The sequence below is a fragment of the Gallus gallus genome, chromosome 11 (genome assembly GCF_016699485.2).
Source record: "Gallus gallus isolate bGalGal1 chromosome 11, bGalGal1.mat.broiler.GRCg7b, whole genome shotgun sequence".
In the NCBI taxonomy this organism is placed as follows: Eukaryota; Metazoa; Chordata; class Aves; order Galliformes; family Phasianidae; genus Gallus; species Gallus gallus.
The window spans coordinates 1,243,353-1,266,830 of NC_052542.1; the positions used below are offsets into that span (position 1 = coordinate 1,243,353).

At 51.3% G+C, this 23,478-nt stretch overlaps 2 protein-coding genes and 1 long non-coding RNA gene across 8 annotated transcripts; 2 read left to right on the forward strand and 1 right to left on the reverse strand.

Moving 5' to 3' along the window:
• Window positions 1–342: 342 nt before the first annotated feature.
• Window positions 343–2,405, forward strand: TPPP3 (tubulin polymerization promoting protein family member 3). The gene is made up of 3 exons (XM_015279191.4): window positions 343–617; window positions 1,453–1,606; window positions 1,750–2,405. The coding sequence occupies exons 1-3, from the start codon at window positions 430–432 to the stop codon at window positions 1,936–1,938; spliced, it is 531 nt and encodes a 176-aa protein (XP_015134677.1). The 5' UTR covers window positions 343–429; the 3' UTR covers window positions 1,939–2,405.
• Window positions 2,406–6,971: 4,566 nt separating this feature from the next.
• Window positions 6,972–9,905, reverse strand: LOC121106577. The gene is made up of 3 exons (XR_005839126.1): window positions 9,688–9,905; window positions 9,003–9,157; window positions 6,972–8,903 (listed from the first exon to the last, which is right to left on the reverse strand). It is a non-coding gene; the product is annotated as an uncharacterized LOC121106577 (long non-coding RNA).
• Window positions 9,906–9,912: 7 nt separating this feature from the next.
• KCTD19 (potassium channel tetramerization domain containing 19) lies at window positions 9,913–23,404 on the forward strand. 6 transcript variants are annotated; one of them, XM_025154364.3, is made up of 17 exons: window positions 9,913–9,979; window positions 11,473–11,769; window positions 12,742–12,886; window positions 13,251–13,442; window positions 14,143–14,265; window positions 15,583–15,775; window positions 16,692–16,852; window positions 17,004–17,107; window positions 17,392–17,534; window positions 19,304–19,387; window positions 20,514–20,610; window positions 20,893–21,526; window positions 21,656–21,718; window positions 22,143–22,334; window positions 22,621–22,775; window positions 22,920–23,018; window positions 23,270–23,404. In XM_025154364.3, the coding sequence occupies exons 1-17, from the start codon at window positions 9,977–9,979 to the stop codon at window positions 23,366–23,368; spliced, it is 2,784 nt and encodes a 927-aa protein (XP_025010132.2). In that variant the 5' UTR covers window positions 9,913–9,976; the 3' UTR covers window positions 23,369–23,404. The 6 variants fall into 6 exon arrangements, with proteins under 6 accessions (XP_025010132.2, XP_025010133.2, XP_040501938.1 ...); XM_025154365.3 differs by having other exon boundaries at window positions 22,227–22,334; XM_040646004.2 differs by having other exon boundaries at window positions 20,893–21,493.
• Window positions 23,405–23,478: the final 74 nt, after the last annotated feature.

Sequence of the window (23,478 nt, forward strand, 5' to 3'; positions counted from 1 at the left end):
CGCCCAGAGAGCGGCACCGGGAGGTGAGAGCGGGACCGGCACCGGCGGCCAGCGGGGGCGGGGGGGGCACCGCCGGGTCGGGACCGCTCCGAGGGTCCCGAACCCCCCTTAGGGGTCCTCATCCCCCGGGGCCGCGCCTCCCAGCCCTAGCGACGGTGTCTAGGCGACGCAGCCCTGCCCTTAGCGACGGTCGCTAGGCAACGGGAGGGGAAGGGAGGGGGGGGTGATGCTGCGCTGCGATGGGCACGGGTGTGGGAGCCGGCTGGGAGATGCCGGTGGGTGGTGGCCAGGCTGGGGGTGGGCTGATGCGTTCTCATCTCTCGCTCCGAAGCCGCCGTCCCCGAAGGCGTCTCGCGGTCGTCGGCGTCGGAAGCTGAAGGCAGCATCCGGGTGGTGGGGGGCCGCTCTGCCCCGACCCCGTCCCGCGGCATGGCGGGGAGCGCTGAGATGGCATCGCTGGAGGAGAGCTTCCGTAAGTTCGCCATCTACGGCGACACCAAAGCCACGGGGCAGGAGATGAATGGGAAGAACTGGGCCAAGCTGTGCAAGGACTGCAAAGTCATCGACGGCAAAAGCGTCACCGGCACCGACGTGGACATTGTGTTCTCCAAGGTGAAGTAAGTGATGGGGTCGGGGTCTCCCGGGTGTCCCCGTGCTGCGGCGGGGGCTGATCGTAAACCAGTGCAAGGCTGTGGGATGGGAAGCTCGGATTTTAAAGCTCGGGATTTTGATGTTGTGCACAGATGAGGTGGGAAGCCAACTTCCCATCCGGCAGCAGGAGGATGCTCGGGGCTGCACAGCGGGGTGTGGCACAGCTCTGAGCTCGGGGAGGGCTCTGAGCTCGGGACCCGGGGATGCTTTTGTGGTCCCCGTGTGTGTGGTGGCAGCCGATGCTGCTCCAGGGTGCAGGAGTGACAATGGGTGGGGACGCCGCTCCCCCCGCACTGCTGCCTGGGTTCTCCTGCTCCCAGCTGGAACCGAGTGGCTTTGGGCGCCGGGGCGATGCCCATGGGGAAGAACAGAGCACAGCAGCTCTGTGCCAAACCGGGCAATGAGGGGAGGTCAGGAGCAGCGATGACAGACGTGCACACCCTCCCATTACCAGCACCCAAATCCCCAGTGAGGTTTGGGCACAGAGGGCAGTAACACAATAGAACCATAGAACCATAGAATCGCTAAGTTTGGAAAGGACCCACAGGATCATGCAGTCCAACCATTCGCTCCTCACCAATGGTTCTCATTAAACCATGTCCCTCAACACAACATCCAAACGTTCCTTGAACCACGGGGCTGCAAAGCTCCTAGAGCCCACCCAGCCTGACCTGTGCAGCCCTACTGCATTTTGGGGGCGGCTGAGGAGCCCCAGGTTGGGGTCAGAACATGTCGGGGTCCTCGCAGCGCGGCTCGGAGCAGCACAAGGTGATGCTCACAGCACGCGGTTGGTGCTTGCAGAGGGAAGACAGCCCGCGTCATCAACTACGAGGAGTTTAAGAAGGCCCTGGAGGAGTTGGCCCCGAAGCGCTTCAAGGACAAGAGCAAAGAGGAGGCGTACGAGGCCATCTGCCAGCTGGTGGCTGGGAAGGAGCCCATTAACGTGGGCGTCACGGTGAGAGCCGGGGGCGCGGCGTGAGGGTGGGGCTGTGCTTTGTGGGAGCCCCATGGCCACGGGTTTGGGTTCCCGGTGGGCGCCAGGAGCCGGCAGTGGGGTCGGGCTGCGGGCTGACGCACTGTGTCTGTGACCCCGCGCAGAAAGCCAAGAACGTGGGCGCCGTGGAGCGGCTGACGGACACCTCCAAGTACACGGGGTCCCACAAGGAGCGCTTCGACGAGACGGGCAAAGGCAAAGGGAAGAGCGGCCGGGAGAACATCGTGGACAACAGCGGCTACGTCAGCGCCTACAAGAACGCGGGCACCTACGATGCCAAAGTGAAGAAGTAGGGGCGCCCACCGCCTTCGGTCACGTCGGCCTCGGGACACGGCCGCAGGGCCCGGGAGGCTGCGCCGGGGCCGGCCCCGCGCTGGCGGGACGTGGGATGCGACGGGCGAGCGGCCGGGCTCCGCCCCAGCGCCGCGTCCGTCCTTCGCGCATCACCCCCTGCCCTGCAGCGCTGCTCCGCGCGGTGCCCCGCCGGCACCTCGGCCGTCCCTACCTCAGCCCCTGCGGGACCGCGGCCCGCCCCCCCCGCCCCTGGCGCCGCAGCCTTCCCGTCGCCCCGCTGGGATGCCGCCCGCCGCGGGTCCCGCTGCCCGGCGCAGCTCCCGGGATGGGGTCCCAAACCGACACCAAAGGTCCCCGCGCCCCCAGCTCTGCACCCACGTGGGCTCCCACCGCCCCCAGGGAGCCCGAACCAAAGGATGCTGCGGCGCCGCGCTGCCACCCCGCAATAAAGCCCCCTCCGCACTGACGCCCCGCCTCCGGTTCCGTCCGTCCGTCCGTCCGTCCGTCCCTCTGTCCGTCTTGGCCAGCCGCAGGGCTCGCTTCCTGGCTGGCCCCGAGTTGCCTGAGCAACCGCAGGCACAAACACAGCGCCTGGCTCCGGCCCCCGCTCTGTTTGCAACCAAACACACCGCGGGCTCCTGGTAACCATCCCTGGGAAGCAGCCGCGCTTGGGCTGGGCCGGTGCTTGGGGCTGGGCGCTGCCACCCCAACGCCCGCAGTGTCGGCACTGCCCAAGCAGCGGGCTTGCGCTCACAGCGCTGCTGGAGCTGCTCACGGCTCGGCTCCCCGCCAGCTCACGTCCCTCTGCACCTCGCGTTGTAAAGGCAGCAGGCTGCTGGGCTGCCCCCGGGCTGCTGTTGGCATCGCTCTGCTTGGCACGGCGATGCGCTGGGGGGCGTCAGCCCCGCTTCGAGTAGGTCGTACGGGGGTTATGGGGCTGTCTGTGCCCCCGGCCCGGGGTCTTTGCCCCTTCGCTGGCACCGCTGCCCGACTGCAAAAGGAGGCATGAAACGCCCGGCGCTGGGCTGAACCACGTTCCTGAGGGTCAGCACCAGTGCTACCCCTGTCCCTGTCCTTCTGCACGTGGAGGATGTGAGGAGGCAGGGCATTTTGCAGTGAGGTGAGCAGCCAGGCCTGTGGGGCTGACCCAGCACAGGAGCTGGTGGGGAGGAGTGGGGAGGCCCCCATCAGGGCAGCTCTGTGAGGGGCTGTGGGATCCCTGGGCACAGTGTGGACACTGGGGAGGTGGCCCTGGGGTACTGAAAAGCTCATTAACGTGTTGATCTGATCACAACCCCTCCCCAAAGGGCGGAAGTGCTGTGTTGGCCCCAAACCCTAAAAGCTCGGTCATTGGCCCAAGGATGTGCTTTTGGGGAATCGAGACCCAACCGCATGACCTACAAATGGCGAGGATGCAATGGGCACACGGCTGGACCTCTCTGCTGGGTTGGGCAGCACCAACGTCCCACTCCTACCAAGCCAGCCCCAAGGCAAGGGGTGCTGGCAAAGACCCAGCGGGGTCAGCCTAAAGAGCAACTTTGTCAGTGGGGTGTCCAACACGGCAAGGAAGGGATGGCCAACATCCACACGAGGCTCCCACCTAAAGTCTGGGAAGGTCCCGGTGATCGCAGGGGTAGCTGATGGAAAGAGGCAAATGTCACATCCCGCTCTAGAGAGGGTAAGGAGGAGGATCTGCAGAGCAGCCCTTCAGTCCCAGAGAAGGTGGAGGGGCGAATGCTCCAGGGAGGTAATTCTGGGCGCGTGGAGGACACGCAGACGACAGGGAATGGCCACCAAGGACCTACCAAGGGCAAGGCACACCTGAGCAACCCCGTGGCCTTCTACAGCAAAGCGGTGGGTAGCCAAGGGGAGAACGGGGGTAGGGCTGATGGTTGGACCAGATGATCTCAGCGGTCTTTTCCAACCTTAATGATTCTATGACTCCATCCCATCTGGACATCAGCGCGGCTTCGGCACGGTTTGCTCCAGGAGACACAAAGCACAGCGTGACTGGGTGGGTGGAAAACCAGTCCGGCCACCAGGTTGAGGCTGACCATTGAAGCCTGAAGTGGTGCCGCAGGCTGATGGGATAGCAGAGGGCTTGAAAGATCAGCAGCAGGGCTGCTTTCAGCGATGTGAAGCGACAGCCTAAACGGAGGGCTTGCAGCCACCACCCCCACGCTAATGAATTGGCTCTGGCCAAGCATTTGCTCCAAGGTTGGCTCCACACCAGGACCAAAAAGCCACTTCGCAGCCAGCATATAACTCCCCAGCAGCACAGGAGCCAGCAGGCAGAAGGTGTCTCAGCCAGCATTTATGTCACTTGCATTTATCGAGGTCCCAGCTCTAAGCTTGCAGCCCCTTTCTTCCCTTTCCACGTGTTCCTTTCCCTTGGCTTGGGAGAAAATATGGGATGGCAGGAGCAAATCCACAGTCTGTCACTGTCATCCCAAGGGAACCAGGAGGACCGGCTGGTGGAGGGAGGAAGCACAGAGGGCAAAGTCTTCAGGGCAGCAGGAACACGATGGAGAATACGTGGAGACACAGAAGCACAGAATACCCCGAGTTGGAAGAGATCCATCAGGATCATGGAGTCCTCCAATTCCTGCTCATTGGTACCAGTAGTTCTGTACCTACCGACACCAGCAGTCTTGGTCCTCATTAATTTATCTCCTCTTTATGCAAGCTCATTCTTGGCACCTTCCCTTCCTGTGCTCAAGCAGATCCAAGGCTCTCCTGGGCAGAAGGCAGCTCCCTGGGCCATGAGCTTCCATAGGGAAAAGGGCCTCAGTAGGGTGGGGGTGAGTGGCCTTCCCCCCTGCAATGGGGCTTAAAGACGACAGCGAAAACCTGAGGTTTCAGACAAACTCAGATACAATTCCAAGCCTGAAACACAGAACCATTATGGTTGGAAAGACCTCTAAGATCACCCAGTCCACCCATTGAGCCACCCCCTCCGTGCCCGCTGCCCACGTCCCTCAGTGCCACATCTCCACGGTTCTTGAGCACCTCCACGGACTCCACCACCTCCCTGCAAGATCAGGGAAGATGAGCTCACCCTCCCTGAAGGCAAACAGCTCAGCTACCTTTGCACATTGGATGCCAACTTCGCCCACCTCCAAGGGGAGCAACGAAAGCTCTTCCCTGTGGCCACGTCACTGAAATGGAGCATCGCTTACAAAGAGCACATCTTTTTGGCCTTGATGGGTGCATGGGAGCGACCTCCTTTAGCGCAGGATTCAGCGGGCCCCTTTGGTGAGCACAGATCCAACGGGTAACGTGGCTGATGATGGGAAGCTTGAGACTTTTTTTAGCCCAATGAAGTCAGCCTGCGTTTGATCCGATGCCTTCCTGGGCTCCTTGCTCGGATGTCATTAAGTTCACATAAATAAATCAGAAGCTGAGGCCAGGAGAAGCGATGCGTGCCTGGCAGCAGGGACTGCACTGCTCCCTGCCTGCACAGCTCCGGGCTCTTGGCATGGCTGAAGCCCTGTGGGAACCCCAGCTCCAGCCTGGAAAATTCGTGAGCTGCCCTGATGAACTGCAAAGCAGACACAGTGGGGCTCTGCAGCACGAAAGCAGCTCCGTGCATTTAATTTCACCCCGTCTGAACGGAGATGGGGCAGAAAGGGAAAGAGTTAAAAAGCTGAAGCTACAGCCCCACACTGATGGAAAGAGTGATGCTCTCCAGGTGGGACGCTACCAAAAGATGACCTTAAATTTCTGCTGTATGAGACATTTCTCTGCCATAGGCTGCCTCCCTTGGGAGCTTCCAGGCTGATCGGACACCTAAAAGGAAGGGCTAAAAGAACTAAAGGAAGGGCTGCATGCTTTGACAGCAACCCGTGTGCCCGGGCTGATGGGCTGCACTCCTTGAGGGGTCATTTCAACCTGGGATGCGTGTTTTGGGCAGCCCAAAGACTCTGGTTTGAATACAGATCTTACAAGCAATGCTCCATCGCCAGGCACGCGCTGATGTTGATGCAGCACCACTGTAGGGCAAATTGAATTATCTCAGTGACTTTCTTCCCAGCACGGCACGATCTCAGCTGGAATGTTATTAGATGGGAGTCGTCCCCACGTCTCGTTAACCCAATAAGTGCGGCAGAAGGAGGCGGGGGAAGGAAGGGAGGGGAAGGAGGGTGCTGAGAAACGGAGCAGTGCAAAGATCAGATTCGCCAGCAGGAGACTGATGGGATGTAAAAACAAACACAGTCCATACCTCATGTCTGTTCTGCTCTCCTTATGGAGGACAGCTGCTCCATTGCTGCAAAGCAAAGCCCTGAGCAGAGCTGCGTGCTGATGGCAGCGATGCTGCTCTTCACAATGGTGCACTTTTTGGCAGGGTGAGCTGCTCTGTGAGCAGTGTGAGTGCTGCCTTTATGTGGCTGTTGCAGCAGGAGGATGTTTGTGGCCACCAAAGAGCTGGGTGAGATTGATACAGAAAAGACCCATAGGGCGGGCGTGCAGTCAGCAGCGTAAACACGCTGCGATGGGAAAGACTGCTCCAGAAGGGATATGCTGACTTCTATCTATTCAAATCCACGTTAAAATATACATAAGCTGAGGAAGTCTGTCCTTAACCTCTGTGTTTCTAGAGAGCTACAACTGCAGCCATGACTCATTTTAAGATTGCATGCATTCCTGGAACACAGTGATTAATAACTGCACCCATTCGTGCTGTGCTCACCTGTGTGCTAAAGCAGCTGGGAGCCCATGGGGGACTGCCATTGCAAAAGTCCCTCCTTTTGACCCGGGATACCTTTCCTAAAGAAGTAAACCCATGGTAGCCAGGATGTTCCTGACTCTCCCCCCACTGAACCGGCACGTTCCTATCTTGGCTTTCAAGCCTGCAGCCTCCATGAATGAATTTGCCACCCTTTACACTTGAGATGAGACAAAACCGACCAACCAACATCGCTAAGGGCTGCAGAATCAGACAGTTAGGAGGAACGAAACACTCCTCTGTAGCTTTGTCAGTGCCCGGCAGGTTCCTGGGAGCCTTTCCAGTGCTGGGTGACCCAGCCCAAGAGTGAGAAATGACACTGAGAGCAACACAGCAATAAGGTAAGCAAACCTCTGTGCCACCGCCTGGGGGTATTTGTTTGGAACACATTCCCAAAGACAAAACCAAAGCCATTTCTGAAGCATTCATGCATACATGCGCAGAACCAACCTAAACAAACAACAACCCGCCAGACACAAAGAGATGTTCAGGCATCCTGGCAGGGAGCCGAGGTGAGGCTGGAAAACAAACCTAAACAGAGATGTTACTATGGATATTCATTATTGTGGGTGGTGGTGCTTGGGTTTTTTTTTAGCACTAATTGGGAACAAATTTGAGCTTTGGATTTAAACGTTTCCTTGCAGCATCTGCACCGCTGCCCAACCCACACTGCTGCCCAACCTGCATTGTGCATTTGAGACTCGAGGAGCAGCACATGAGGCTGCACATCAACGTGGGGTGAAGCCTGCTGTGCTCCTGCCCTGTGTTATTGCTGCAGTGGCCTTGGGGAGGCCATGCAGCCCGGCTGCCCTGAGATTATTAGCCAGCACATTGAGGCGAATTACAAGCTAAAGAGAAGGTTCCATCTGCTGAGCTCCATCCTTCATACATCTGCAGGAAGAGCACAGCAAGTAAGACATAAAACCCAAGCTGAAGTGCATGTGCAACACGTGGGAAATGCAGTAATTCCTGCAATCTGGCCGTGCGTGGAAGATGCTCAGTGAGAAGTGCTGTGGAGCGGACACACATACAGCATTTCAGGGCTGGACATGAGACAAAACCCAGCAGGAAGGCGGCTGCAGAGGCGGAACGGTGGGGGTTTGTTTGCCTGCTCTCCTGGGAAGCAGAAGCAGGCGGTGTGCAGCCAAACAGCTCCTCTCCGTGGCAGCTGGCCGGCCAGCACAGACACTGATAAATAAACAGTGCTGGGAACGGGTGAGAGGTCTGGAAAGGAGCCGGCGGGATGCTGCTGGCAAAGCAATGGCAAACAGGATGAACAAGGAGGTGTTGGTTGGCCCCAGCATCTTTGAGGGGAGGGGGGAAAAAAAAGGCTTCTGAAATGCTCTGCTGAGGACGGGGGGGCTGATGTGTGTTTGGAGCCCCGCTCAGCCCAGACCCAAAGGAGAAGAGGTCGGAGGCTGTGATGCCCCATCCCTGCAGGCATTCAAGGCCAGGCTGGATGTGGCTCTGGGCAGCCTGGGCTGCTGGTTGGCGACCCTGCACATAGCAGGGGGTTGGAACTGGATGAGCATTGTGGTCCTTTTCAGCCCAGGCCATTCTATGGTTCTATGAGAAACACAGCAGGGCTTCACCACCACCTCACAAAAACGAAAGCAATCCCAAAGCCCCAACGGCAGAGATTCCCAAACAGGAGCCGTGCCAGGAGGTTCCAGTCACTAAACTGCAGATACCTGCAAACCAAATAGGCCACTCCCAACAAACCTCCGCTAAGCCAAAGATAGAGGAGAGCAGAAAACTTGTGGGAACCAAAGCCTTGGTGCAAGTGAGGCTGAGTCCATGCACAAGGAGCGTCCGGGGTGCGTGAGATGGAAATCCCATTGGAAGACATCTTTTCTCTCAGTAATTAAATCAGGCGATGAATCCCTTCTCAATTTCATTATTACAAGGAAGCTGTGCAGCTTAAAATCTTCACAATAAGGTTACTTTCTTATTGAATTTTCATTAGCGTGTTGGCAAAGAGAGAGAGCTGAAACCACCCACCGGAGCAGCATCCATTCTATGGAGTTGCTCAGTGTATTTGGGCTGAGTCCTTTGGACTTCGGGTCACTTCTAGCAGAGGCTGAGGAGCTGCGTGCAGCTGTCAGACGAGCATCCACCAGGTGGAAAAGCAAGTTCTGGGCTGGCACTACAGAGACACCAAAGGACTGCCATGAAAATCCCCTCCCAACCACCCAACAGGAGCTTTTCCCACGAAGTCACTGTCAGTAACAGCATCTCCTGAAAGGCAAAAATTGGTGAGGAATTTCCAGTGACCTCCACAGGCACTTTAACTTCATAGGGCTTGAAAACTAAGATACTGGCTGGTCATTAACTTACGATGCCACCAAATGAGCCCTCGTGGTACCACCCAGCTGGTGTGAGAAACACGCAGCGCTCTTGGCTTCCTCAGCCCATGCCTGCAGCAGTGTCCCAGGGTCAGCTAGGAAGGCTCAGCAGCAGCCAGGACAGCACAGTGACTCCATCAATCTGCTCTATAGAGGTGTGTGTTTCACTTAGAAGAGTGACCACAGACTTCAGAAACAAAATGCACGCCAACAGCTCCATAACAGCCTGGGATCGGGAAGTAAGGGCTCTTGTAGGTGCTGTCTATGTATTTATTTCACCTGACTTGGTGTTTAAAAGACTTCTGTGTATAATTTCTCTCTCTCCTTCCATCCTGAGGTAGGAGCAAGAAACCAGAACCCCACCAGCCTGCCTCATAGCACTGCCCATAGGCACTCTGCAAGCACTGAATCAGTTTGGCAGCGAAGCTTTCGGACCAGGAATGGATCCAAGCCGGAGAGGATAACGGTGGCCATCCAGCCTCCTCCGGCACAGCGTGCTCTTGGCTGGAATATCCTCAGCAGCATCAGAGGTGGTTTGGTGGGAGCGGAGCCAGGTGTGGAACGAGAGCAGCGGGAGCTGCGTGGCACAGCCGGATGCTCCACACCCACACCGCCCCACGGCACGTGGCAGCACGGCTGAAGGCACGCACAGCCCACGTCTCACCTCAGTGAATTACCTCGGGGAAAAACAGAACGGCGGCCGTCTGCTGCTTCCTCACCTCGTGGCTACGACCTACTGCAGCAAGGGCGGCGCGAGCATCTCCCCCGTCCCCTCCGCAGCTTCTTTTCCCTTTGCCAAGCAGCAGCCGTTCCAGCCGCACCTCCACGGCCTGGCAGTGCGCTGTGAGCTGCCCTCCCAGCTAAGAATAGCGGATCTGACCCCCAACCCTCCCCCCCACCTCGTGCCCCCCAGCGGCCGCTCCCTCCCCGGCCCCGCCCGTTGCTGCCGTTGCTCGGCCGGCCGCCATGGTAGGGCAGCGCGGCGCTGTGGGTCCGGGCTCTCCTCCCGTCTCAGAGCCGAGCCGGGCAGCCCCGTTTGGTGGTGTTTCAGTGGTTCGGAGCGGCTGCCCCGCTGCGGGGCGGTGCTGGGGCTGCGCAGCGTCCTGCAGCGAGGGGTGCTGGGCTGCAGCTGCCGCAGCTCAGCGCTCACCTTCCTTAACTGCCATTTGCTCCCCGTCCTCTCCCCGCTTTCCTTCTCGCTCCCTTCCCTTCCCGCAGCCTTTCTGGGAGGGGAAAAGGCCTCACGGTTTCACACATCGTCCTCTTCCTGCTGCAGGAGTTGCGTTGTCTCCTGCCAACACAAAGCCATCTCCTTGGTGGCAGTGACACAGCAGGCCGGCCTTATTCAGCCTCCCCTTGGCACTTCTGCACACTGTGCTAAAGCACAGCCGAGCCCACCTGGGGGTGTGATGCAACAGCGAGAGAAAACAGGCTGTGGGCCTTAACAGTGTGATAGGAGGGCAGGGGCAGGCCTCTGCGCCCAGGTGATGGTGATAGAGAGAGAGGTGACAGCCTGAGGAGGGCCAGGTGGGATACTGGGAACCGTTTGTGCTCCCAAAGAGCAGTGAGGCAGTGGCACAGCTGTGCAGGGAGGTGTGGAGTCACCTGGGGGTGTCCCAGGGCTGTGGGGATGCGGCACTGAGGGAGGTGGCCTTGAGCGGCCACATGCATGGGTTGATGGTTGGACCGGATGGTGTTGGTGGACTTCCTCACCTCAATGATGCTATAGAATCATAGAATCACTCGGGTTGGAAAAGACCTTAAAGATCATTGAGTCCAACCATGACCAACCATACACCCTAACTAACAGCCCTCCTCTCAATCACATCCCTGAGCACCACATCCAATGATCCTTTTCCTATGCTTCTTTTCCTGCTACTCGGAGCTGTGTGGGAGGGCATGCAGGTGTTTGTTTGCATTTTGTCACAGTTTTGTCATACCGAAAGCACTGGGTCGGGTCAAACCCCGATGCTGTGCAGCTGGCTGACTTTTCACCACTCGTGGCCATAGGGATGTGATGCTGTAGGCCGTTTGCCCCGTGCTTTGTTTTTTAACAAGCTGCTTCAAAACCTATTATATGGATGCTACGTCAGAACAGAAAATGAAATCATAGAATCATTAAAGTCGGGAAGACCACCAAGGCTATCAGCCCAACCACCAGCCCACGTCTGTGCCCGCTCCAGCCCACGTCCCTCAGTGCCACATCCACTCTCCTTTCGACCACCCCCAGGGACAGTGGCCCCCCTGTGCCAATGCCTCACCATTCTTTCTGAGAATAAATTGTTCCCAATATCCCACCTGATCCTCCCCTGGTGCAGCCGATCTTCCAGTCTTTACAGTTGGAAAGACCGAAGGGGAACGCAAAGTCCAATGGAATTTTAAAATCAAGTTGCACGTTGCTTCAGAATTTATGGGTTCATTCACATTCTCCCTCTTGACGTGTTCTCCTTTTCTTTTTGAAGGAAACAGAGAGCACTGTCGCACCCGCAGAAGAAGAGTCAATTAATTTCAATGTTGGTGGATGGTATTTCTCGCTTCCCAGAAGTAAAGTCGCTCAGTTTCCCGACTCTCTGTTGTGGAAAGAGGCTTCTGTGCAAGACTGGTCTGAAAATCTAAGGTTATTTATTGACCAAGATGGCTTTGTATTCAGGCACCTTCATCGTTACATGCAGACTTCAGAACTGTCTTCTCTCAGCTGCACTGAATTGAATTTATTGTACGAGCAAGCATTAGCTTTGCAGCTGACACCTTTAACACAGGTAAAGTGGGGTGTTCTGAGTACCTTATATGTATATAATTATTGTTCAGAGATGATATATATTTATTTCTTAGACAGTACCATCTGTACGAGGATGTCGAGGAATGTATGTGTGGCTTTATCAGTGCTTGTGATGGATATCCAAGCAAATGAAGAGAAATGACCACCCCGGGAACACACTTCAGCAGAGTAGAATTCTTGCTGTTTCTGACTGTAGAGTGCTTGTCAGTGCCACCTTATTAACTCAGGGAGGTAATTAATGTGTGCGCATTGGAAGTCATGACCACGGCTCTATATTTACTTCGTACTTCATATCCTGCAGCAGCGTGCAACCATTTGTTCCAGCTTTAAGGGAATTTGTTTATCATCCTATAAAAGATTAGGAAGTACAGAGACTATTATCAATTACTATGACTGAGCCATAATTGAGCCAAACGTCAATTCCCATTTCTAATCAATGAATTCCTTCAATGTGTGCGGTAAAGATATCACTAGAAAGAGCTTCCTGCTGCTTTCCTTGGCTTTCTCTGTTGCTGTGGACCTCTACACACACCAACCTGCTGTAGGGAACCTGCGTTAGTGGGGAGCTAGATGCCATGTTCCCCAGAGCTCCCTTCCAACCTCTACGGTTCTTGAATTCCAGAGCTAGAATAGAAACCGGTGCCATCAGAACTGGAGTGCTCTAAAAACAGCTGGCTTTTTCTGGAATATGTAAACGGCTCTCATTATATTTCACGTTCCTATAGATAGCCTCCATTCATTTTGTTTTCCCAGCTAACTTTAGGTATCAAAATGTTAGGAATGTAATCTGTGTTTGTTCTTGTCTGTGCACGATATTCCATGGCACGCTGTAGTAGATGTGAGCTGCAGCATGGCATGGATTGGACTCCTTCCCATGGCTACTTATATTTTGACTTATATTTTGACTTATATTTTGAACTACTACGTAGAAAAAGTGTATGTATTTGAACAGATTTTAGGTGATTTGAAGGAGGATAGTTCACGTGTCCAACCTGCGGATATACCAGTAGCTGAAAGAGTGCCTCTGAATAACTGGAGAACACAAAAATCTGCCAACAGACCATCAGAGATCCCTCCTAAAAGCCCAGTGTTTGCAGGTAGGTGTCCCAGACCCCTCCCAGGTTCACCAAGTGAGGTTCCTTTGCTGGGTAACCTGGAGTGAGCCCAGCTCACAGCTCTTGGTTACTGCAAAGCTGAAAGGATTTGAGTTGTTTGCTCTGTTTTTCATATCTTTTTCCCAGATGTCCCGTCTCGGGAATGTAGGAGGACATATGTGTAACTCTTGGTAGGGTATTCTTGTCTTCAGAAGATGTTTTTCACTCTGTATATAGGAAACTCTGTAGAAGGGACTTAAGAATTCTTTTGCATCCTTAGGAATGCCCATAGGTTGTTGCTAGATTACTGCAAGCCAGGATGTTCCATCTTTATCTAATTGTTTCTTCTATGCTTTTCTTCACCTAGGGTTGCATGAAAGAATTCCCCTAGGACTAGTAGATACGCCTTTACTTGATACAGAAGAGGAAGTGAATTACTGCTTTTTGCCATTAGATTTAGTGAGAAAATATCCAGTGCTAGTTAATGATGACAACTTGCTGTGGCTGCTCGAGAATGCAGCCCTGATAGAATGTGATTACAGTGAATTCCGCTTCATAGGTAACTATTTTAATATTATGACACATCTAAATCATCTTTAATTAAACCATTTCTTCCTATCACCAGTAATACTCCTTTAAAGGTTGGAATCTTTTAATATTCGATGGTTTGGTTTTGCCGTCTGCCAGTTTCAATGTGTCAAGAAGCCAAATGTGCACCAGGTGGCTTACGGAGTCTCATACCTAAATTACCCACTTATGGTCCTATTTATTTATATTTCATTAATCTAATGGTTTGCTGAACTAAAATGCATTCATAGAGTCAGAGAATCACCAAAGTTGGAAAAGACCCACAGGATCATCCAGTCCAAACCATCATTATGGCATCAGGAACTGGAACTACTGTTGGCATATGGGAAAATACACACTTAAGGGCACATTGGGATGGAAGTATGTCCAGGAAAAAGAATCAGCCAAAACTCTATCATGAATTTCTTAGGACGTGATGATAAACAGAAATAACCTAATTCTGTGCTTACCTGGTTATTCATGCTCTGTTTAGTCTCCTCCAGCACAAGCCTCATTTGCAGGCTGTCATTTTCAGAGGCATCGTTTCATGGTGTGCTGCGTATTATCTGCTGTGTATGTGTTATATAGAAATGGTGATGCTGCAGGAAGTCGTAAGAAGGTCTTTTTCTAGACCTGAGCGCTGGGCACAGGATACCAACGCACACTTTCTATGTTTTGTGTTTATTTTGAAGTTAACTTTCTCCGCTCCAAGAAGATGTTGTTGCCTGATGATTTCTCCAATGTTGATGCCTTGGAGGAGGAAGCTTTAACTTTGGGAATCCCTGAACTTACAGAGGCTCTGAGGATGTATAGAGGTAATACAGTGTACATAGAGGGAACTTGATAGTGGCCTTTCAGTACGTAAAGGGTTGCTATAGGAAAGAAGCGGACAGAATCCTTAGCGGGGTCGGTTGGGGAGGGGAAATGGCTTCAAACTAAAGGAGGGGAGATTTAGACAGGATATACAGAAAATGTTTTAGGAGAAGGGTAGCGAGGCACAGAAACAGGTTGCCCAGAGAGGTGGTGGTGCCCTGTCCCTGCAGACAGCCAAGGTCAGGCTGGATGGGACTCTGAGTACTGATGGAGCTGTGGGTGTTCAGTGCAGGGAGTGGGAGCAGATGGCCTTTAATGTTTCTTCCAACCCAAACCATTCTATGATTCCACGAACTTCATGTACATTGGCAGAGCACAGAGGGGCTGTGGGGCTTCCCTTCTTGAAGATACTCAGAAGTTGTTTGGATATGGTCCACGCTGCTTGGGTTGGCTCTGCTGGAGTGGGTGACCTCCAGAGGTTCCCCTCCAACCTCAATCTGTCATTCTGTCACCACTAGGTATTTTCTTATGGGCATTGCATTTAATATTCTCTTGTGAAATTAACTATTTGAAACAGGAATGATACTAATACAATCAACTGTGAACTAGAGTCATATCATAGAATCATAGAATCACCAAGGTTCGAAAAGACCTACAAGATCATCCAGTCCAACCGTCTGCCTATCACTAATAGTTCTCACTAAAACACGTTCCTCAACACAACGTCTAAACGTTCCTTGAAAACCGGCAGGGTCAGTGACTCCACCACCTCCCTGGGAGGCCTATTCCAGTGCCTGACCACTCTGTCAGAGAAGTAGTATTTCCTAACATCCATCCTGAGTCTTCCCTGGTGCAATTTGAGGCCATTCCCTCTAGTCCTAAGGATCAACTCATTTGCATGAACATTTGATCTGCTGGGAAGTCATAGAATCATAGGATGGTTTGAGTTGGAAGGGACCTTAAAGGCCATCTGCTCCCACTCCCTGCAATGATCAGGGACACCCACAGCTCCATCAGTGCTCAGAGCACTGTGCAGCCTGACCTTGGCTGTCTGCAGGGATGGGGCACCACCACCTCTCTGGACAGCCTGTCTCACCACCCTTAGTAGAACAAAACATCTTCCTTATCCTCAATCTAAATCTCCCCTCTCCTAGTCAGGACCCATTTCCCCTTGTCCGATCGCAACAGCCCCTGCTAAAGAGCCTATCCACTTCTTACTTTCCTAAATACTGAAAGGCCGCACTCGGGTCTCCCCGGAGCCTGACAGCAGCAATTAGCAGCGGCGCTCGGTAACGAACCCCTCGCCCCCTCTGTTGCAGGCGGCGTTGCGGCGCGGCGCGGGGCGGGCGGGCGGCGCAGCAGAGAGGGGCGGCGGGCGGCGCGGTACGCCATGGCGCTGGGGCTGCTGCAGCACTACCCCGATTCAGCACTCGGACAGCTCCTGGTGGGCAGCGACCTGGCCCGGCACCGCCTCCACGTGTGCGGCAGCGGGGTCCTCTTCCAGCACGCCAAGTACGTGGGGACGGGGATCTGCGGGTGTCCTCGGGGCTGGGAGCCCACCGGGAGGGTCCTGGGATTGGCGATCCCCCGCGGGATGGCTTCTGGATAGCTTTGTGTGGTCATCTGCCTCATCCAAATGGAACACTGTGAAGATAAAATGACACCGTATGGGATAAACTTGATGACACGTAGGGATTTTTCATGCTGAATGTATTCTCTCTGAAGTACCTTGAGTAATAGAATCGTGTATCCTGAGTTGAAAGGGACTCACTGGGGCCATTGAGTCCAAATCCCACCTCTGCACAGGGGAACCTAAGTGTTAAACCATACACATGAGAGCGCTGTCCCGAAGTTTCTTGAATGCTGGCAGCTGTGGGGCCATGAGCACCACCCTGGGGAGCCTGTGCCAAAGCCCAACCACTCTCTATTGAAGAACTTCTTCTCAGCATTTAATCTGAAATTCTCCTGATGATTTAAGCCATTATCTCATGCCACCAGTCACCAGAGTGATAAGCACTTCCCTCTCCACTCCCCTTGCACCTTTTGGCCAATGTCAGATGTAGCACAGACACATACTACCCCATCTCTAAAGCATTATGGAAAGACAGCAGGATGGTGGAACATGTAATGACCTCCTCTCTGCCCCCAGCACTTTGTCTGCTCTACCTGTTGTCACCAGAATGATGCAGTCTGGGAATGATGCAGTCTGAGAGAGATGCCAAAAGTTTCAATTGCCAACCATTATTTGATGGATCTAATGCAATAGCTGTATTTGTGGATGTGGGACTGATACCTTCCGTATAAAGATTCCTGATACAAAAAATGATAACAAATAACTAAAGATATGGAAATTTCCAAGTAAGGCTCAGTAGGCACTTTAAAAAGTAAAGATTAAAAAAAACATGACATGACTTCTCCTTTTGGATAGGAATTGGTTGGGAACTTGCCGACTTCCCCTCACTGAGAATATTTCCGAAATCCAAGAGCTCTGCACTTACTTGGACAAAGGGGACATCACCTATGAGCCAATGAAAGAAGCTTTAAAGTGCTATTTGAAGCAACAGATGCCATCAGAGAGCGGAGATTGCAGTAAGTCACAGTTTTTCAAAAACTCTTCTGCTTTAAAATATAATGAGCAGTTTTGCCTGAATGCAGTTAATGAACGATCTTTTCCTCCTGGCTCATGGTTCAGCCTGTAGGATCCTAATTGTCCCCTTTCCATTTCTTACTCTGTTTCCAGACGCAGACTGGACAGCAGAAGTGTCAGTATGTACACTGCGTCAGATTGTGAAAGTTTATGTAGGAAGTAACTGGTACGAAACCTACTTACAGACTTTACTGAAGGTACGAATAACTGATTGAGCTGGCTTAATGTGACTCTTCCTAAGACAGAATCTATAATTCTACAGCAACTAAGCTGAATTTCTAATAGTAGGAATTATTAGAATGGTTTTGCCCCGAGTACTCTATTAAATAGAGTACATTCAGGTACCTGAGGCAAATAAATCTTGGACTTCTTAAGAAAGTACTTTCTGGGCTAATAAGTCATTGGGATAATAAGATCAGCAGACTTGCTGGAGTTGGTTCAATGTTCTTCCTACCACCTTAATGTCTTTTTATTTCTGTAGTACCCAGAGCTGCTGTCAAATGACAAGAAGGTCTGTTGGATCACTTATGGTCAAAGTCTTCTAATCCATGGAGACGGGCAGATGTTTCGACATGTTCTCAACTTCCTAAGACTTGGGAAATTGTTTTTGCCTGTGGAATTTAAGTAAGAGTGAATTCGTGGGTTTCTGTTATATCATATGGTTGTAAGGGAAACAAGCACGGGCATCTGGTTTCTAATTTTCATAGAAATACTATCCAAAAAAAGGAAGAATTATATTTTCGGCCCTGAAGCAAACTGTTCTGTCTAAATATAAATTGTTGGCATTTAGAGATAATTGTGAGATGAGTTTCGTTCATTTATGTTAATGAGAGGTATAGCAGACCCTTGTCCTGCGGTGAAGACCACAGATCTGTGTGCTGTGCACACTCTTAGCAAAAAGAAAAATGTTTTTTTTATTGATGGAAACCACCGCATCGTTCTTCAGTTGTGGGTTTTTTTGGCTCGTTGATTTATATTATATATATATTTGATGTCAGGGACAGTAAAGTTTGATTTAGTTCATCTGAAAAATATTTCATTTGAACCCTCTACTGGCATCTCAGTTTTAATGCTGAAAATCTCTTCCAAAATCGCAGTGGTGTAGGAAAGCAAGAACACCAGGATCCTAAGCAGAAGAAAGTGCTCTTCCTCCGTAGGCATGCCAGTCTGTGAGTTCTCTCACGTTTATGAAACATTAGAAATTGTGATGGCTTAAACATCTGTCTCCTGAGGATGTTCCTACAGCATGCTTCCCTTGCCCGTGAGGTTGCACAGTGCAGCCCGCTTGGTGCCTTGGCTTCTTGCAGGGGGACTGGTGCTTCTCCTGCCACTGCCCATTACAAATTTTTGCCTTCAGCAATGGAAGTCTGCGTGACATCAGAAGATCTGCTTTCTTCAGTCTTTGAAGCCTTTATTCAGCTCTAGTTGGCAGGCACTCTTCAGTTCAGATCAGGGCCTTTTAGGCCACCAGCTGATGTGGTCAATTTTAGCTCAGTTAGCTCTTGTATATATTTTCATTCTTTTCCTCAAAGTCTACAGAAACATTGCACTGGTGGCTGCTTTGGTGCATTAATCCCTGTTTACTTTCGTGGCTGACATCAAAGGCACACAGGAAGCCGAATGTCAGGCACCACTGTCATATCTGTGCAAGCAAACTAAATATGTCTGGGAATGTTTCTGCTCACTGAATTTCTGCTGGTGAACCAGAGGTGCTGGTTTCCCTCCTCCTGTCCTCTGCAAACAGTCCTGGTTGGTCAAACCATGCCTGGGAATTGTTGGAAGGGCATCACATGGGATAGGACCAACTGCAACGCCCATTGGTTGGTAGTGGAGGGAATCACGCCCCAGGGCTAAGAGTATTTCTGAGAGTGAAGAATTTCTTCAAATCTGTGAATGTTCATTATGGGATTCCCTGTGGAAAACGCTAGGATGAATTTTCAACATGAGGAAAGTGTCATGCACATCACAGAGCAGGACTCTCACTTCTCAAAATTGGGTTTCTGTCTTTCATACCCATCGATAATGAAAAGAGGAAAAGAAAAAGGAAAATAAGAACAGATATTTTCACTTAGCCAGTAGAGGGGCAATGGCATAGAAGTCAGTGGTAGTTAACGCTAAGATTCCTACTGCTTTCAATTGGATCAGATTTTTTTTTGCTCGTTGTTGAGATGTTAGGTCTGAAACATCCAACACAAAAAGGTTGGTTTGGGCACTTTTTGGGTATTCAAAATGATAGGCTTTTTGTCCACAACGTTATAGGGAAAATCGCTGCTGTGAGTGCATCTTTTGTTTTGTGCACTGTCTGCTTTAGCTTCCAGAATCGATGTATAATTGGATGAGGTAATTGTTAAGATAGCTTATTCAATGATTTTACTGTTCATTTACACTTATAGAGAATGGCCTCTATTCTGTCAAGAAGCAGAGGAGTACCGGATCCCTTCCCTTTTAGAGGCACTTTATCACTGCGATGCATACAGGTAGGTAAAATATTTCTTCTTTCTTTTGCTTTTCTCTAGCATAACGTGCTTCCATCTGACCCAGCAGTAGCTATCTTTCTCTGAAAGGAGCACAGCTTTGTCGCTGCCTTCTGAGATACAGCCCCCTCAGGATGAGCAGTTCCATTCTCTTTTGGGCCATGCTTTTTCTCCATTAGTTATTTGGATACAGAAACAGTAACAAAAGAGCCTTCAGCTCTCCAAGAACTAATTAAATAGGCAACTGAGATCTTCCCCTGAGTCCAGGTAGGGAAGATATTGCGTTTCCTTCAGGAAACCATTGTACAGAGACGCTGAACTGAGTGGAGATGTTCTTGGTAGCTTGGGCTCAGACCTGGCTTTGCCAAACCCCTGCTGGGATCCCCCTGGAGGATTTGCTCTGGCCTTATAAAATCTGTGACTCTGCAAAACCCATGTGCATATGCTTTACTTCCTATGTTCTTCAGGGAGCCAGATGGGTTCCTGGCTTGAGGAAAGCTAGAGCGCCTTGCTAGGTCATCAGCCAGCCCAATGGGCAACCTTCTCAAATCTGAATCTACAGGCAGTTCACTGGGAGGCAGAGAGCAGCAGCTTCTCTGTGCTTCCAGAGTTGTTTCACCTTTCCAAGAACTCACATGCAGCTCAGGCAGTCACCACCAGGAGCTCGCTTTCTTAAGAAGGCTTAAAATTCAATTTTGATTCCATGCATGTAGGTGAGTGGCCTGGATCTGAACAGCTTTCTTCCCAGAAGTGTATAATGCATCTTCTTCACCAAAGAGAGAAAAACAGACCCCAAGTCTGATCTATCAGCAAGGCTCACATAAAACCCACTGGTCAAAGTTTTGTGAATGCTGGAACAGAAATAAAGCTCATTTTTATCACCTGTGTATCTGCAGCATCACAGTTCAGAAATTCTCAGCACAGATGAGCAATGAAGGCTCCTGGGCCTTTGCTATCTTCACATTATGCACCAGTAAGAATTGTGAGTTCCTTTCTATTCCCAGTAGTTTAAAAGTAATTTGTGATAAAAATGAAAGGGATACACACAGAACCCCTGGTGAGTGGAAGCTCTCACAGCCCCTATTGCAGGGGAGGAGTTCTGTAATAATCACAAATATCTATTATCTAGGTTATGGATCCAAAACAAGGAACTGAGGGATGAGGATTCTTTTCCATGTAGAGTGCCTTGGAACGAGGAGCATGAGTTCAGCAAAGACCCCAGAGAGGTAAGTCTGGGCTTTCAGAAGGCATTGCCATAGAAAGCTTTGATGAGCATTCAGAAGTGCAAACAGAGGCGATTCTGGACAGCGCAGCATCAGTGCTGGATTGCCAGGGCAGGACTAAGGCACAGCAGCAGGCATAGAGGTGAGAAAGCATTTCCAGAGACGAAGAACTTGGTTCTTAAAGGCTTGTATTAGAATGAATCAAAGATACCCCTTGTTAGGAAAGGCAGGATTTGTACTTTCTTCCATGCAAAACAGAAATAACAGTGCTTTGCTCTGCTTCAGGTGTATTCACGTGCAGCGGTGGATTCCAGTAAACATATTGATACACGGAGTAACATAAAAGATCTGAAGGGGAAGCGAGACAGCAATGGGGGGAAGGCAAAGCCTCCCAAAACGGTGCCACAGATTGGGGGTACGAAGCGAAAGAATGCTGCTGGAGGTTACCATGAGTCCTCACCCAGCACAGTGAAATCCAGCTTACATTTGGAAAGCCCTCCAAGGAAGAGAGGAATGAGAAGCAGTTTAAGGAAACAAGCAGAAAATAAAGACTCGGCCATTGACGTCCCAAAATTACTTTCCCTGGTAAAGGAATGGGGTACGCTGAACTCCAAGAGATGGAATTCTCAGCATGTGAAAGTATCTGATGGTTGTGTCACAGGCAGTGTGCCTCCACACGGCACTCCTGAGCAGGACAGAAGCGTCAAAGCTTCTATTACTTGTTCTGCTGGGAAAATGAGCTTTGCAATTCAAGAAAATGAGCCCAAATGTGGGGCTGAAGAAAAGCAGCTGGAGCAAGACGTGACCAAACACAGTTTGCCAGTTACTCCAAGCACTGGAATGCATCAGTTCAACACCATCAAAACTACTCTCCCAACAGGAAAAGGTATCAGGAACATAAGCAGGGATCTGGCAGAAGGTAAATGATTGCTGACCGTTTGCAAAAATGAGGGGAGTAATTAACTGAATCATGACACATGATATACTTAGATCCTGCTTCTGAATTTGACCAATGGTCTCATTGCTTTCCTTGTTCTCCTGCTCATAGGAAGTCCTGCTGGTGAAGGAAGAGACAGGAGCTTGCAGATGGAGCCCGGCGCTAGAACAGGGGGTAAGCTTGCACAGAACTGCTGGCAAAGCAAGATCGTTCATAATGATCTGGTTTTGTTTCCATAGCAGCACAAAGCAGATTATTCCTTTTTTTTTCCTATAAAAAAATCCTCTTTTGTAACCCTTGAAAGAATCCTGGCCTCAACGGTGCTTGGGTTTTGTTATGCTGTGTGTAATGGATCCCTTTCTCTGTGGAAAAGGGAAGTACAGAAGAGCTGTGATGTTGTGCTGAAGCCTGTAAATGATCTGATGTTCAGTTTGCTATTTTTTGTCCATTAGTGTTCTGCTTTTCCTCACAAAGACCAAAAAAGGGCAGAACTTCAATAAGAACCATTTTATGGTCACACAAGAGAACAGATGTGTTATCCACTACTACTGCTACTACATGGGTTTTGCTACAGAACCCAAACTGTACCAATTCACAGAACCGAGGGATGGCCATTGTACCAAAACTCTCCAGGAAGCTCACAGAAACGTGGGAGTGATTCTGAAAGTTGAACATCCTCCAGTTATAGGCAGTGATGGCTGTCACATGTGGCACGAAGAGAGCATCGTTTATAGCACCCTTCTGGGTGGCATCGAGCTGGAGAAGTCCAATCCTCAGGGGCTACCCCAAGGTAAGGAGATGCAAATAGCTGCGGGGTGCTGCTGCAGAGCTGCCAGTGTTACCTCTGTAACTATCCAGGGGAAAATCAAAAGAATGGAAACAAAGCCCAAGATCAATGGCATGACATCTGTATGCGTTCAGGTAAATGCTGACGCTGAGCTCAGATTTGAAAACCGACTGCAGGACTCCTTGGGCAGGACAGGCATTAAAGAAGCCAACAGTTGGATGACTGAAATGTGAAATGCTGCAACCACATCCTTTTTTTCCTGATGGTTTTGTTGACATGTTTCTTGCAGACACCCTTTTCCTTTGCTTTGCTCTCTCCCACGAGGAGATGTTCTACGCCAAGAAGTGCCACTTCTTCCTGACTGATGTCATCCTGGACTCCATCAGGCTGAAGGATCCCAAGGAAATCACGGCCAAAGTCACGGCCCTTGTGAACAGGCTGTGGGTAGGTCCAAATGCACAGAGAGCGGAGCTGTGCCTTCCCAACCCTCCCCAGGCTACACTGGGGTGCTAGGGCTTAGAAACTCAAGAAGAGATGGAGTTCTTCCCATTTTGCCTACTGGCATGACCACACTATGTTCTGTTTTAGACCCAGCAGATCACACCCAAGGAGTTTGTTGGTGATCTACTGAGCACAGAATACTTCAAAGGGGACAGCATTCGTGAGCAGCTTCTGAAGTGGGTTGAAGTAAGTACCACTCGCCACCAGGTGATGCTGTAGGGCTTCTTAATACTATTGGCTTTCCCTTTAAACTCATTTACTCCTCCTAGCTGTTTGCTAATGAATTAAGTAAGGCAGGGGCTTTAGAGCACAGATTGACTCCTGTCACATCAAGCCTTCATAGTTAAAAAGCTTCTGGGGTGGGTAAGCAACGCGGGGCAGAGGTGGTTCTGCAGTCAGCGAGGGACCTACCACCACCTCCATCTGTGCTTTTCCAGTTCACACTGCCCTTGGCGTGGAAATACAGCCGCTGCCTCCACTTGCTGATACAGAGAGGGTTTGCTCGCTCCGTCTCCTCCTTTACCTTGGGAATGTAAGTTTACAGAACGTTAATAAAAATCCTTGGAAGTGTTTTCATTCTTTTGCAGCGAGTGAGAGGGTACACATCTCATCCGAGCTTTTATCCCCTCCCCCCCCCCCCCCCCCC